Source organism: Molothrus aeneus, chromosome 1 (genome assembly GCF_037042795.1).
Source record: "Molothrus aeneus isolate 106 chromosome 1, BPBGC_Maene_1.0, whole genome shotgun sequence".
Lineage (NCBI taxonomy): Eukaryota > Metazoa > Chordata > Aves > Passeriformes > Icteridae > Molothrus > Molothrus aeneus.
Window position 1 is genome coordinate 62,143,695 of NC_089646.1, and position 13,473 is coordinate 62,157,167.

Below are 13,473 nucleotides of genomic sequence, written 5' to 3' on the forward strand. Positions count from 1 at the left end.
AGACTGAAATTCTGATCATTTCTTACTGAAAACACAATGGTAACTCTTGATTCACTTCAAAACAGAAAGACCTGATTTTGGCCTTAGAGAAAGGAGTCCATCTTAGTCTCTGCATTGCAGAGGAGAACAATCACATTTTTGCTTGCTCTGACTTACCACTACATCGATTATTCTCCAGGACTAGGAAAGAGGGAGAAAGGAGGCAGATTGTAATCACCCTAATAAGATTCTTTTAGGTGAAGGAAGTGAATGCATCTTACTTTTCCTAGCAACCCTCTTCCCTAATTCTGAAGTAAATAAATCACACTAAGCATAGTATCTTGAACATATGGCTCTGAATAAGGGGGATTTGCCTCCTTTTCTCCTTTTTTTTCCTCCTCTAAATTAAATATGCCAGTCTCTGGAATTCCCTACACATTCCATTTCACAGCAAAAGGGGCTTCTGTCCCCCTAAAATACAAACACCACCAAAGAAATTCCTTTGTAACCACTAACTTAATTCTGCCCACAGAAGGCTGTACCTAAGTGTAATATCTAGCCAACTGCACACAACCTGTTCACTACTGTTGCGTTCATTTCCCACATATTCAGCAAACACAATGCCACCAAGACAAGAATAGTGAAGGACTTCAGTGCACCAAGACCAGCAGCAACACGAAGAGCACCTTTACAGATGAACAGGTCATAACAACGCTGGAGGCTGCCAAATGATCTTGCATCTTTCTTTGCCATCTCTCTTGTAAACACCTACAAAACACATGGCTCCAAGTACAGAAACTCATAGGATATGTTTTTATTTTGCCCTTTGCTTTTCCATGCACAAGACACCCCACATTGCATCGTGTGGGCTTTGAATGCTCCCCTGTCTTTCTGCAGAGCAGCCAAGTGGAGGACCAATGGGAAGGATGCTGCTAACACCTAGATCTGGAAGAGGCTTTCCACAGGCACCCTGCAAGAAGGGGGAAACACCTCCTAAAGTTCCTCATTCCCCTGCCTGCAATCCAAGAAGGCAGCTGGTGACACTGCGTGGAAGACGATCACAGAGAAGTTTTGCCAGGAGGAATGAAAGAGTAACGAGGATGCCAAAAGCCAACGGTCTGCATTTTTCTTTATTTTTGGTAAGCAAAAATAAAACCAAGCAACACCAATGTGACTAGCAATAGAAATCAGGAAGGAAATGTAAATGATTTTATAGAAAGCGTGAATCAAAGTCATACCAAAAGCCACCTGAATGTTTCTCTATCATAGGCAATTTCTCATGTTCTTTTATGTCATCTTTGCAGTGTCAGTTTTTGAGAGAACAATTCTCAGCTCAGCACGACAGAACAGCAATACCAACGGGCATGCAGAACATTAGCATGTTATAAATAAACTGCTAATTTGAGGTGGGAAAAATCATCAAGGCAGCTCTTATGATTAAGAATCAGAGAAAGAAAATGAGCAACTTGCTTATGCTTTCAGGACACTGTATTTTACAAAAAAAAAAAAAAAAAAAAGCTTTTTCTAACCCATAATTCCTGAGGGAAAGAAAGAATAAACCCAGTGAAATACCCACGGTTGAGACAAAGAAGCCAGTGAAAATGCTATTATAATTTTGAAAGTCCTTCCTGTACCCACCTCAAGTAGTAAGCTGTCTTTTTTACTGGCTGAAAGAATTTTGTGCTTAAGGGTTCTACAGCCGGGTTGTGAAGTTTCAGCTTCCTCTCACCCGACTTGCAGCTTTACATAACTCCCCAGAGACACTTTTTGGTCACAGATACCATGCAGCTGAAAGCAAAAAAAAAACCAAAAAAAACCAGCCCACCCAAAAAAACACAGCGCAGAAGAGGTGCAGAAGCATTATACAGCAATTCAGAGCTGGGTTACTTAGAGCCACTCAATAAAATTCTTACCATGAAAAGTGAAACTTTATTCTGCTGAGCGGACAGCCAGGATTATTTGTGCCTGCGATAGCCCTGATCACCACCCTCCGTCTGCCCCGTGTGGGGTTCCTTTCCCACCCTGTCCCCAAGTCTGCAAGGACAGATAACGCCCTGCCACGGCATGGCTGCCACCTCGGGTATTATTTCTGTCCTGCTCCAGTATTGTCACTCTGTCCCAGCATGACACTTACCAAGCATTGCTATAAAAATTTCTGCGAATATCTATGTTTTCCACAAGCGGAGATAATGGCCTCATTGCAAAAGCCTTGATAAAAGCTCCAACAAGACAGCTTTCAGATATCACCACACAAAAGCCTTCTGTGAGAGCTGTAACCAACATCAAGTCCCACTATGCGAAGACATTAGGCAAAGTGTGAACTAGCTTACTGTATGGGGACAAAAAACTGACTGCCAATGTGTGGGACCAACGCTGTCTAAAAACACAGTGCTGGCAAGGCAAAATAGCACCAGCATATATACATGGTAATTGCCATTTAATTCCAGAATTAACAGCACAAGAAAACAAGTACTGAAGGCACTATTAGGTTACTAGCATCACTCAAGACATTATAATTCCATATAATTCCATTTCTAGCGTCCCTGGTAGAAAAATGACTTTAGAGACAGCAGATGTTAAAAAACACCCAAGCAGAAGGTGAAAGAAAGCCCAGTTTCCATTACAGAAGCACTCAGAGAATGCAGCAAACCCTTCAGATCTGCTCTTTAGAGCATGCATTTTCCTATAGAATCATGGAATAGCTTGGGTTGAAAGAGATCTTTAAAGGTCATCTAGTTCAACCCCCCTGCAATGAGCACTGACATCTAACTGGATCAGGTTGCTCAGAGCCCCATCTAACCCAGCCTTGAATGTTTCCAGGAATGGGTACCTATCACCTGTCTGAGCAATGTGTTCCAATGTTTCATTAGCCCTGCTGTAAAAACCATCTTATATCTAGCCTAAATCCACACTCTTTTAGTTTAAAACCATTACCCATTAATAATCACAGAATAACCTGAGCAGGAACAGACCCATAGGATCACTGAGTCCAACTCCTGGCCCTGCAGAGGACAGCCCTGATAATCACGCTATGTGCCTGACAGCATTGTCCAAAGGCTTCTTGAACTCTGTCAGGCTTGGTGCTGTGACCAGTGCCCTGGGGATCCTGTTTCAGTGCCCAAACTCCCTCTGGGTGAAGACCATTTTCCTAATACCCAGCCTAAGCCATGGGAGACAACCTGGGACACACAAACCACCATTGCACCTATGGTACAAGATGAAACCTTCTCTGGGCACCATTTTGTACTTTTTACATAGTTATCTGCTTACACTTGCGTAGCACCTGAAAAGTCAGAAGCCTATTGTTCACCTCAGTGGACTGCACCAATATAATTGCTGAGCCAAGAGATAAGGTTTTTACTCCCAGACCTAAAATTTGCCAGATGACACCTCCTAAATTGAAGGTCTAGGAAGGAGGGAAGCAAGCAAGTCTACACGTCAATTTGTTTCTGAAAAACATTTTAAAGGCAAACTTGAAAGCTAAGTTTTTAGACAGCGTAGTACACTCACCCCATGGAGAAGTATTTCACTCCAAAATTACATCTGTACTTTAAAATGTGTAAAAAATATAAAAATCCTACAGTGCATATTCAGTGGCTTGCAAAAAAAAAAAGTATCTGTTACTGCACTCTAATTTTAGTATGATTTTATAACTAACGGGTAGAACCAAAATTAAGACAAAGTTATATTCAACGAGAACTAGAAGAGTGGACCAATGAGCCTGACATGACATATAAGAATTAGACTCTTGCAGTGCATGGTGTGCACCACTGAGTCCTAAACCAGAGACCTTTAATGTCACCTTAATTAACAAGGAAGGAAGTTTGCCAATGAGTTCCTTCACCCACCCCCCTCTTCTAGCACTTAGTTATGCAATATGCAACAACCTTTGAACCAGCAGCTGTACAACAAGCAAAAAACCCCAAACCAGAACAGCATGGTTAAGACGAGAATGTCTTTCAAGAAGTTCATTAATGAAAATTACTTTTAGAATCTATGCATACATAACCAGCAGACATACCACAACTCAGGGCAGGAATGCTGGAGCTGAAGCAAGGAAGGCTAAGCAAACATCTCTTGCTGTCCAGATGCCCAATACAACTTATTTTTACCAAAAATAGTTCTTTACATGTTTTCTAAAAGTTTTCACAGATGTTTGCAAAACATCTAGTGGCTCGCAAGGTCTATGTGACAGGATCGTAAGATTTCATTGTAAAAATAAATAAATGAAGGCCAAAATAATAGCAGCCTCTGCTTTAACAGTGATTTGTCCATATAAAACTCCAGACACCAAGGACTCAACATCTGAAATACTGCAAGCGTGCATCACAGGAAACACCCCACATCTTCTGAAAAATCAGGTTCTAGACCTTTGAAGTGAGGCACCTGAATATGACACCAGCCTTACGGAGTGGACACTTCTAGGCCTAAATGCAGCCACACACAAGTTGGAAGAATCTTGAAAGTAGCTGGAGGTGATCAAATTAAGTCTCCTACTCAAAGAAAGCAATGAAATGGAATACTGGTTTTACTTTTAGAGCCAGGAATAAAGAAAAGCCGTATTTGCCCACATAACTCAGCACACTCACAGAAGAGATGCCAGCTGATTCTGAGAAGGTGATCTTTAATGCTCCATTTTGCCTTCCTAGCTTAGTCCTAGGCCAAGGAGCTTGGACACAAAACACCTGAGAGCTGCAGGGCATGCATGTGCAGCAGTGCCAGAGTTAACATGTTAGTTTTCACACTGTCACAGGTCAGGTCAACAACTGCCCACGTTCATAAAGTGGGACAGGAGACTCGTGACACACACCATTAACCTTAGACAAGCTCAGTTTGCAAACAGCACATTTGCTATGCATTCATGTATGTATAAAAGGGATGCTAAAACCCATGAAGTAGTACTCTAACCACACAACAGAGGCCATTTTCATTAAGCTCTGGCTTAATCAACACCTAGTCAAGCTCCTGCCTTCTCTCTTTACAGGGTTTGCAGATGCAAATATTTACCACAGGCTATGTTGAGCTCACAAGGCATTAAGAACTCCATGAATGCCACTAGATCCAGCAAATAGCAGCAGCATCCAAGCAGACAGCATAGCACTTCAAGAGACACCCATGCCAGGCATAGCACTTCCAAGTGTGGTTTTGGACCAACTTACTTGAGGAAAACAGAAGTTAAATAGTTCCTTTTTAAAGATGTGATATATTGGGCAATTTTGCCAAGCCCGTCTTCAAACAGAACTGAAATTGAAACAGAATCCAAATACCTCACCAGCAGCACCTCCAGCACTGCAGCAGCCCCATCCCAGAGGCACGGGCAGCCTCTCTCCCACTGCACACCACTTCCACCAGGGAACATGATGGGGGTTTCTTCTCCCCAGAATTACTGTTTTGTGCACAACCCTAGTCTTGAAAACTAATGCAGGAAGTGATTAACTCTGTCAGCCAAAACAAAAGCCTGAAGTCCAACTTAGTCATTTGTAAGGATGAGAGTTACCTCCATATATACACACTCAGGGCTGCCAGCTGTAAATGGGATTATTTGCAGAGACTCTAAAACCTGGAGATTTAGTTACTCTAAGAGCTTTCCATCTGCTAAAGCCCCACACTGGGCTGGGCTGGATCTTTGTTACCACCGAGAAGCCCACTGGAACTGAAGTCAGTCTCCAACTCATCCTTAGCAGGCAGTTCCCCCACAAACCAAGACTGAAGCCTAAGCCACCTTCCCACCCCTGCACACCAACCGCAGGACCAGCCCTGCCACCAGGGCCACGGCCACCAACCAGGCAGACACCTTCAGAAGCGAAGCCTGAAAGATGCCATACTTGAAGCTACCAAGAAAAGCTCCTGTCTTCATTCCACCAATCTCATACTTGGTGCTCTGAACAGGAGGGATGGGCTGAATTTCCCTCCCACAACCACACCAGGCCTACTGGCCTGCACAGGACTGGACTCCAAAGAGGAATGGTGCTACTTCACTTTCCTTTTGCATCTCATAATGAGCTATTCCCACAGCAGCCATGCCTACTCATCCCCTCCCCAGGGCCAGGTTAAGACATCAGGAAACTAGCTGGGTCTGAAAGGGACCCTGCAAAGTGAGTTTAACATGTGTTCCAAACATCTTTCAAAGCTGCCAGTCCACATAAGTTTCACAAGTAAGAACTCACAGTTACAGAAGACACACTTGTTTTCACACCCATGTGGTTCCTTTACAAAAGGACAGCTTTAGCTTCACATTAATGGCTTTCATTTCAGGAGAAATGAATTGTCTGACACTCTTCAGAATGGAGAAGACATCTGAGGACATAAGATAATTTATCATAAACTGTGCAGAGAAACATATATCAGAAAATCATTTTTCCCTACCACAATATCTAGGATCACCCAAGAACGCTATAGACATCAAGTTCAAACTGAAAAAAAAAAAACCAAAAAACTAAGAAGCAAGGCAAGAAACAAAGAAAATAGTTTGTTCCTTTCATACAAAATAGCTAAATCATGGCTAGAACTTGTTGCTACCTAAGGTTAGAAATACAGCTAGATTCAAACAGGGATCACAAAAACCACCAGCCACTGAAAGCTATAAAACCCACTGTAACCCCTGACCAAGAAAGTGCTCTCTTTGAAGCATGAAGGGCTTTCCTGTGCAAGCCTCCTTCCCTGTGTTCTTTCCTGAAACACTTGCCACAGTCATAGTCAGAGAAGTAGTGGGGAAACCCTTCATCTTGCAAAATATACAGCTGTTCCTGAATTCAAAGATTATTCTCCTTGTAAATGCTTGCACATATTCACAGATAAGCACACAGTAAAAATGAACAGAAGAGCACCAACACACCTGGAATAAAATGAGGGAAAACAAAATGCCTGTATTTGCTCAACCAGGTGGAGCATCCTCTACAGAAGAATAAACAGGACAAAGTGACCCCTACCCAGATTCTGGTAAGCAGACTGGTGGTGCAAGAAAAATACACTCACAGAAAGAACAATAAGACCAACATGATAAAATGGAGGCTTGCTGGGACAATTTAACACCTCTGCACCACCATGGGCAAGTTCCTGTCTCCTTCCTCCTCACTCACTCCATCTTGGGCCCAAGATGCCTACCAGACCTAGTGCTCAGACCCAGCTCTTCTACCTTGCTCAAACAGAATAAAAACCAACCTGTCAGCACAGCCAGATGCTCCCCAGGCACAGTAGGAGGGGAAGAACCCTGTCTGGCTATAGGCAGAGCAAAGGAGATGACAAAGAGAAGACAGTGAGGGACAAGCCAGCCTACTCCTTCCAGCAACAGTAAAGCCTTTGAGCAGCTCAGCTGCTCATGGAACCCTGCCAAAAGCCCTTATCATCATCATGGGGCTACCATACTCAGGAGCTCTGGTGCAGATGGAGCCACACCAGCACAGCTGGACTCTGCATGAGGATAGCAAAGCCATCAGCAAGCTACAGCCTCTTCCTGTGGGGTTTTAGTTGGATGCCCACTTTTCACAAGATGTTTGTCAGCGTAGTTAGGGTAATCATGATTTGTACTTCTTAGAACCCGCCTCAGACAGCTGCACCCAAAGGACCATGTGGTACCTCCTGGGGCTCAGAAACACTGTGTTGCTGGAGGAGAGGGATTTGAACCAAAGAAAATCTCTTAAATGCTAATAAAAAAGCAAAAGTCCCAGACTCATACTAACATCCATTTCTACTAACACAACGTATCAGGCAAAGAAAAAAGATCTGAATATGAAGATACCTGTGTCTTCACATACAAACCTTTTCTTTGCTGCAAAATAAAGAAAAGCTACTAAGTTAACTGCCTGCTTCTTTACGTGACTTACACGTTCTTCTTCCACACCCTAATTCCTTGTTCACTATTTATGTCTTATTTGGCTTGCTCCTTTACATAACACCTAGGAGAAAGACTGAGTTACCCCATTTTTCTCCCCTTCCAGCTGCATCTTGCTGAGAAGGAGGGAGGAAGGAAGAGGTACTTTCTAAACTACCAGAAAAATGAGAGAGGTACTAAGTATTCAGCTTGGAAATGTAAATCCTCCTGCCCCCTTCTGAAGTATGCCGAACTAGCCTCTCCACAGCTCATGTCATCTAAAGGCCACAGGAGTTCTCTAAAGATATTGTTGTTAAGAGGATTTAGCCCCTTTTAAAAAGGACTTAACATGTGGGTGGTGTCTCCATTTAAGCATTTTCTCATGGCTAAGAAAATGGCCCTCTTTTTAAAGGCTTATCTTTATAACCCAAAGACAGTAAGAAATTCTCTACTATTTGAATTAGAAACATTTTGAGCAGCTTGCTTTTATAGCAAGCCCATTTCTCAGTCCAGGGTAGTGCAAATGGTAGTGACTTTCTCACATCAAGTGAGAAGGCAACCCCAGTGAAAATGCTTTTGGGGTACCTTATCCATTTTCTCCTGCATTCTCATGAGGATCCAAGTCAATTCACAAACTCACTGACACTAAAAGAGCGTGGTGTCACAACTCCTATGCCATATCCCTGGCCACTACTTTCTCTTGATGGTCCCTGGCACTTCCCAGACCTGCCATTAGCTGGTTCAACCTGCTTGCCCAGCAGAAAACCTCTATTTATTTAGGTCAGGGTTAATTTTCCATCCTGGGAAGCCTGAGATTCCAGAAGGGAAAAGGCACCAGCCCCCAGCAGGGTGCAGGAGAGCATGGGAGGATGCAGGACCACTGGCCCCTTGCCACAGCACTGACCCTGTCTCCAGAGGCTCGGGCTCTCCCAAGGGGAGCAAGCTGATGGCTGTTTTGCAAGGGTTAAATTATTCATTACTGCTGGTGTTTAAGCCATAGCAGGGGTTCAGATCCACCTGGTAACACTTTCCATTAACTCCCCAGGAATCCTGCAAAAGCCCCTCAGGTTGAAAGGGCAGACAGGCTAGGTTACAGCCTCCCAGAGCCAGGGCTCTCCAGGGCATGAGGACCCAGTTTAGCAACCCTCAGGCACAGGAGCTGCCACAGAGCAAGAACTGGCTTTGGACCCTATGGAGACACTTGCTGGGGACATGGAAAAGTGTGCAAATTCTCCTCAGTGTGGGGTTGGAGAGGCCTGTTGTTATGGACTAGGCCACTTCTCAAGGCTTTTCCAGTAGTGTTACACATACACAAGCACAGATAAAAGAACTACCAAATTCCCAAGGGGAAGCAGCTTATTTGGGCCAAAGAACCTTTTCCATTTGCTTGTGTAGTTGAACACCTCCCTGCACAGCCTAAACTATACTGCTGTACTCACTCTTTTTCAGTGTTACCATAGTTTATATTTGGAAGTGATGGGTGGGTTGCCAGTGCAGTTACATCTGCAAGGCAAGAATATTTTCATAATCCTAACCAGTGCAGGTGTGCTGGCTAAATTTTAGACTTACCTCTACAGTCTTTTGCATAGCAGGGCCTGTTTTCAGCTGGGGGTCTCAGACTCCATCCACCACTTGCAACTCAATAATCAAGAGCTAAATTTATATTGGTGCTACTTGCTTAAGCTCACTGCCTCAGCTACCCAGTGTTTTCTCATTCCTTTCACCAGTCCAGCTAATGCTAGGTTTGTCAAAAATACTCTGCTAGGAACAAAGGGCAGAACATCCTCACCTCCCAATCCCAGAAAATCCTCCATGACTTTCAAGGAAAGCTACTTGGAAGCCACAGACCAGAAAGGGCAGGATAGTGTCTCTGCCAAGAAGTTTGGGGTCCAGGCAGAGCAGTAGGGCGCTTCAGCCTGACTTCCCAAAAGATGGGTGTGTGGCAAACCAGCACAGCTCCAAGAAGGGCACTTGCATGAGCATGGCTCACAGGGCAGAGCAGGATGCACAGCCCCTTTCCTGGTGTGTGCCATGCATGGCTTATCGCCCTGGGAGGGTGCCAGCCAGCAGCTGCAGACACTGCTGGCCTGACCACTCTCTTCCTCCTCCATCCCACATCTCTTCCCAAAGTTAATATGGGGGCTGAGGGTGTATAACAAACTCGTCACTTGTGTGGGGACTTCTTTGCAGGCAGAGGCCAAAATCACTTTCCCCAATTCCAAACCTTTAAGGTGGAAACAAGCCTTCCCAGGTTTGTAAGGCCAGGAGTTCCTGCCAGAGGTGAGCAGCACACACACACACAAAAAAAAAAAAAGCACTCAAATCATACATGAAGGTCTTATAGGACCCATTAATGAGAAATTTTAGGAGTTCCTATGACATCAACATTCCTCCCACAAAGCTAAAAAAGCCTGTCTAATTTTTTTCCCAGAATCATCATGTAACATATGCTCCTCTTTATATTCACTTACCACCACCTTCTAGGAATCAACCTTCACATAGGACAGACAAATATTTACAAAGTGGCCTGAAGTAGCCTGCTTGACACTGAGTGCTATTAGGACATGCTGAAGACCAAGAGCATAAAAAATCTATTCTCTTTTACAGCAAAGATGCTTATTTTTAAATGTAAAAAAATTATAATAATAATTTTTAAAAAAGCTTTGGATGGGATTTGACAAGCCTTGAAACTTCCACCACTAGATCAGCAACCAACACCTGCAGAAACCCACACACGAAGCAGCTCATGCCATCCTCACGGGCCTCCCAGCTGCCCCCAAAGCTCTTCCAGAAGTATTTCAGAATTACAGCACCATCCCATACCTGGACCATCACCGACCAGATGCAGGGAAAAGGGGGCGGGGGGAAGGGGTGCTAAATCCCCTTTTGCCCTGGCAGGGGCGCAGCGGGGCGGGAGGTGGGAAGGAGTGGAGCAATCCACGCCGCGGGGTGGGCGGGGGTCACGGAGCCCGGGGGGGCAGGTGAGCCCCTCCCGACGCCCACGACCCCCGGCGGCGGGGATGCCCCGCGCCCTCCCCCGCTCCCCAACTCGGCGGAGCCCACGAGGGCCAAGCGCGCACCCGAAATCGGCGAGGACAAAGAAAACCCCACGAGTGGGGGAGGCGTTTTTTTTTTTTTTTTTTGAAGGGGGGGGGGGCGTAAATTTTAAGGAGGGGGTATAAATTGTAAAGCGGGGGGAGAGGAGGCTTGGTGCTCGCCGCCGCCCCACGAGTCACTGACCTGCTGCAGGGGCATTTCGGAGAGCGGCGGGGGCCGGGGGCAGCCGGCCGGCGGTCGGGCTGTCCCAGGCCAGAGGGAGGAGGAGGAGGAGGAGGAGGAAGCGGCGTCCCCCTCCCCGCCCGCCCCGGCTCCCAGTCACAGCCGCGGCCTCCGCGCACGTGTGCCAGACGTCACCGGCGGCTCCGGGGGTGAAGCGGAGACACCGGCGGGGCACGGCCCGGCCCGGCCCCCCGCCCCGGGGCCCTTCCCCGCCGCCGGCTGCTCGCTCTTTGCACCCGTGCGGTGGGACGTGGCGGGAGATTATTATTTGCCCCCCCCCCTTTTTTTTTTTCCCCCTCTCCTTTTCAATAAGACCCGGCAGCGGGGGTTGGGAAGGAGGCAGGAAAGTTTATTGCAACAAAGCGCTGCCTCCGCCTTTCCTGCCCTCCCCCCGCACCCCGCCCGGCCCCCGGGTCCGGCCGGCGGCGGGATCCCCCCCCGTCCCCTTCACCCTCCCCTCGGGGACGGGGGGAAAACACAAAATTACCGGGGGGCGGCCTCCGCCTGCGGCGAGAGCGGGCTGCAGCAGCGCCGTCCTGCCGGCGGGTCCGTGGGGGGTGCAGTACAGCGAGCTGCCAGCGGGCTGGCCCCCATCCGCCGCCGGGGCAAAAGCACCGGGAGCCTGGGAAGCGGCGGCGGCGGAGGAGGAGGAGACAACACAGGGCGCCCCCGCCACGGCGCCGGTGCTGCGGATCTGGATGAAGGTGCCGGCGGCAAAGCGGGCCGGGAAGCCGGCGGGGGCTGCTCTGGAGTCCGTGGACGGCGCGGGCGGCGGCGCTGCTGCCGGGGCCGAAGGCTGGAGTCCCCTTCTCATCCTTCCCTCTGGGTCTGTCCCCGCAGCCGCGTCTCCTCCTCCCCCCCGTCCCTCCTCCCCCCCCGGCTTTCCCAGCTCCTTTCCTCCTCGATGCCGAGGCCCCGCGCAAAATACTGGGGGCTGCGGGTGCCGGGGGGGCCCCGGCTGCAGGATGAGGGGCGCCGGGGGGGGACGGAGGCGGCAGGGCGGGCAGATGCGGCGGATGGAGCGGGGCCGCTCCCGCTGTGTGGGGCCGGCTGGAAAATGGCTCCAGGAAGCGGCGGCTGCTGACAATGAATGAAGGGAAAGGAGACGGGTTACGCGCCAAGGGCCTCCCGCGAAACTCGGATTTCCCGCCCTCTTTTCAAACCAAATTTGCATGTCCCCGCCCCCGGGGCGCGCCCCGCCCGCCTCACCGCCTCATTGGCCCCCGCCGACCTCCGCGCCGTCCAACGGGGGGGCCGCCTCCCCGCCCCTCCGCCTTCCCATTGGCCCGGGTGCGGCCGCGATTTGCATCCGGCGCGGCGATTGGCTGCGGGGGCGAGGCTGGGGGATTCCCCCTGCGCGCGGCCGGGATCCCGGTTCGCCGGCTCGCTGACAGTGACAGCTGCTCCCGCACGGAGCGCCCGGCCCGCCCCGGGCCCCGCCCCGGGCCCGCCCCGGCACCGTATCCCACACCCACACCGACCCTACACCCATGCTGATCCAGCACCGACACTACCGGGCTCCCCTTGGCGCGGCGGGCGTGCGGCGAGCATGCGGCGAGCGCCGTTCCTCAGCCCTCGGAAGGCTCTGGCCCGCTCGGTGGGCGCGATCGCTGCCGCTGCCCCCGCTGCGGAACTGCCGGGAGGTGCCGGTTCCCGCGCGGTAGCTCTGCGGCTCGGGAGGGGTCACCTGAGTTCTCGCCCCGGTTTGCTTGGAGAGGCACCGGCCTGCGCCAGCGGGGAATTCCTAGGGACCCTTTTAAAAGCGTCCCGGTGCGGGATGTCACCTCCGGTAGCTGGGGAACGGCTTTTCCGCTTTCTTCGTGCGCCTGCATCCACAGATTTTCAAATCAGCTCACCCGAAGCACTTTACTTATTTTTCTCCCCAAAAAATAAGCGATTAGCAAAATACCCCCTTCCATTATGGTCTGTATTACCTCCAAGAGGTGAAACAGTGGAAGTATGCTCAGTAGCTCTTCCCAGTTCTCTTCACTTACTAAATGCCTCCTTTGGATCATAGAATCGTTAAGGAATGGAAAAGGTATCCAAGATAATTGGGTCCAACATTCGGCCAAACACCGCCCTACCCCCTGAATTTAAACTGCGTTGCCAACACGCCCCCTTAATTTATTTAATGCCCCACCCTGCACAGCACCCACCAGCTATGCCCCATTTTCTCATGTTTTATTTCCAGACAGACCTTTCCCTCAACCAGTGCTCCCAGCAGACAGCGTGTCCAGGCTGCCACTGCTGAGTCAGGCAGATAAGGATCCTTTTCCTTGGGAACCTTCCGTGTTTCCATCTCTAGCAAGTACATGACCAAGTGAGTTGCTCTATCAAATCCTCAGCCCTTCCCAAAGGTTCTTCTGGTCTGACCCCAGGTCAGTCAGAGTAGATGGCTAAGGTGC

The 13,473-nt window shown here is 48.8% G+C and overlaps 1 protein-coding gene across 1 annotated transcript in view; it reads right to left on the reverse strand.

Annotated features, from left to right (window-relative positions):
- The window catches only part of E2F3 (E2F transcription factor 3), a 41,741-nt gene extending 29,859 nt beyond the window's left edge, over positions 1–11,882 (reverse strand). Inside the window, exon 1 of the mRNA XM_066545086.1 lies at positions 11,556–11,882. Within this exon, the coding sequence (XP_066401183.1) occupies positions 11,556–11,882 (327 nt within the window). The remainder of the gene's footprint in view (positions 1–11,555) is intronic.
- Between the last annotated feature and the right edge of the window lie 1,591 nt (positions 11,883–13,473).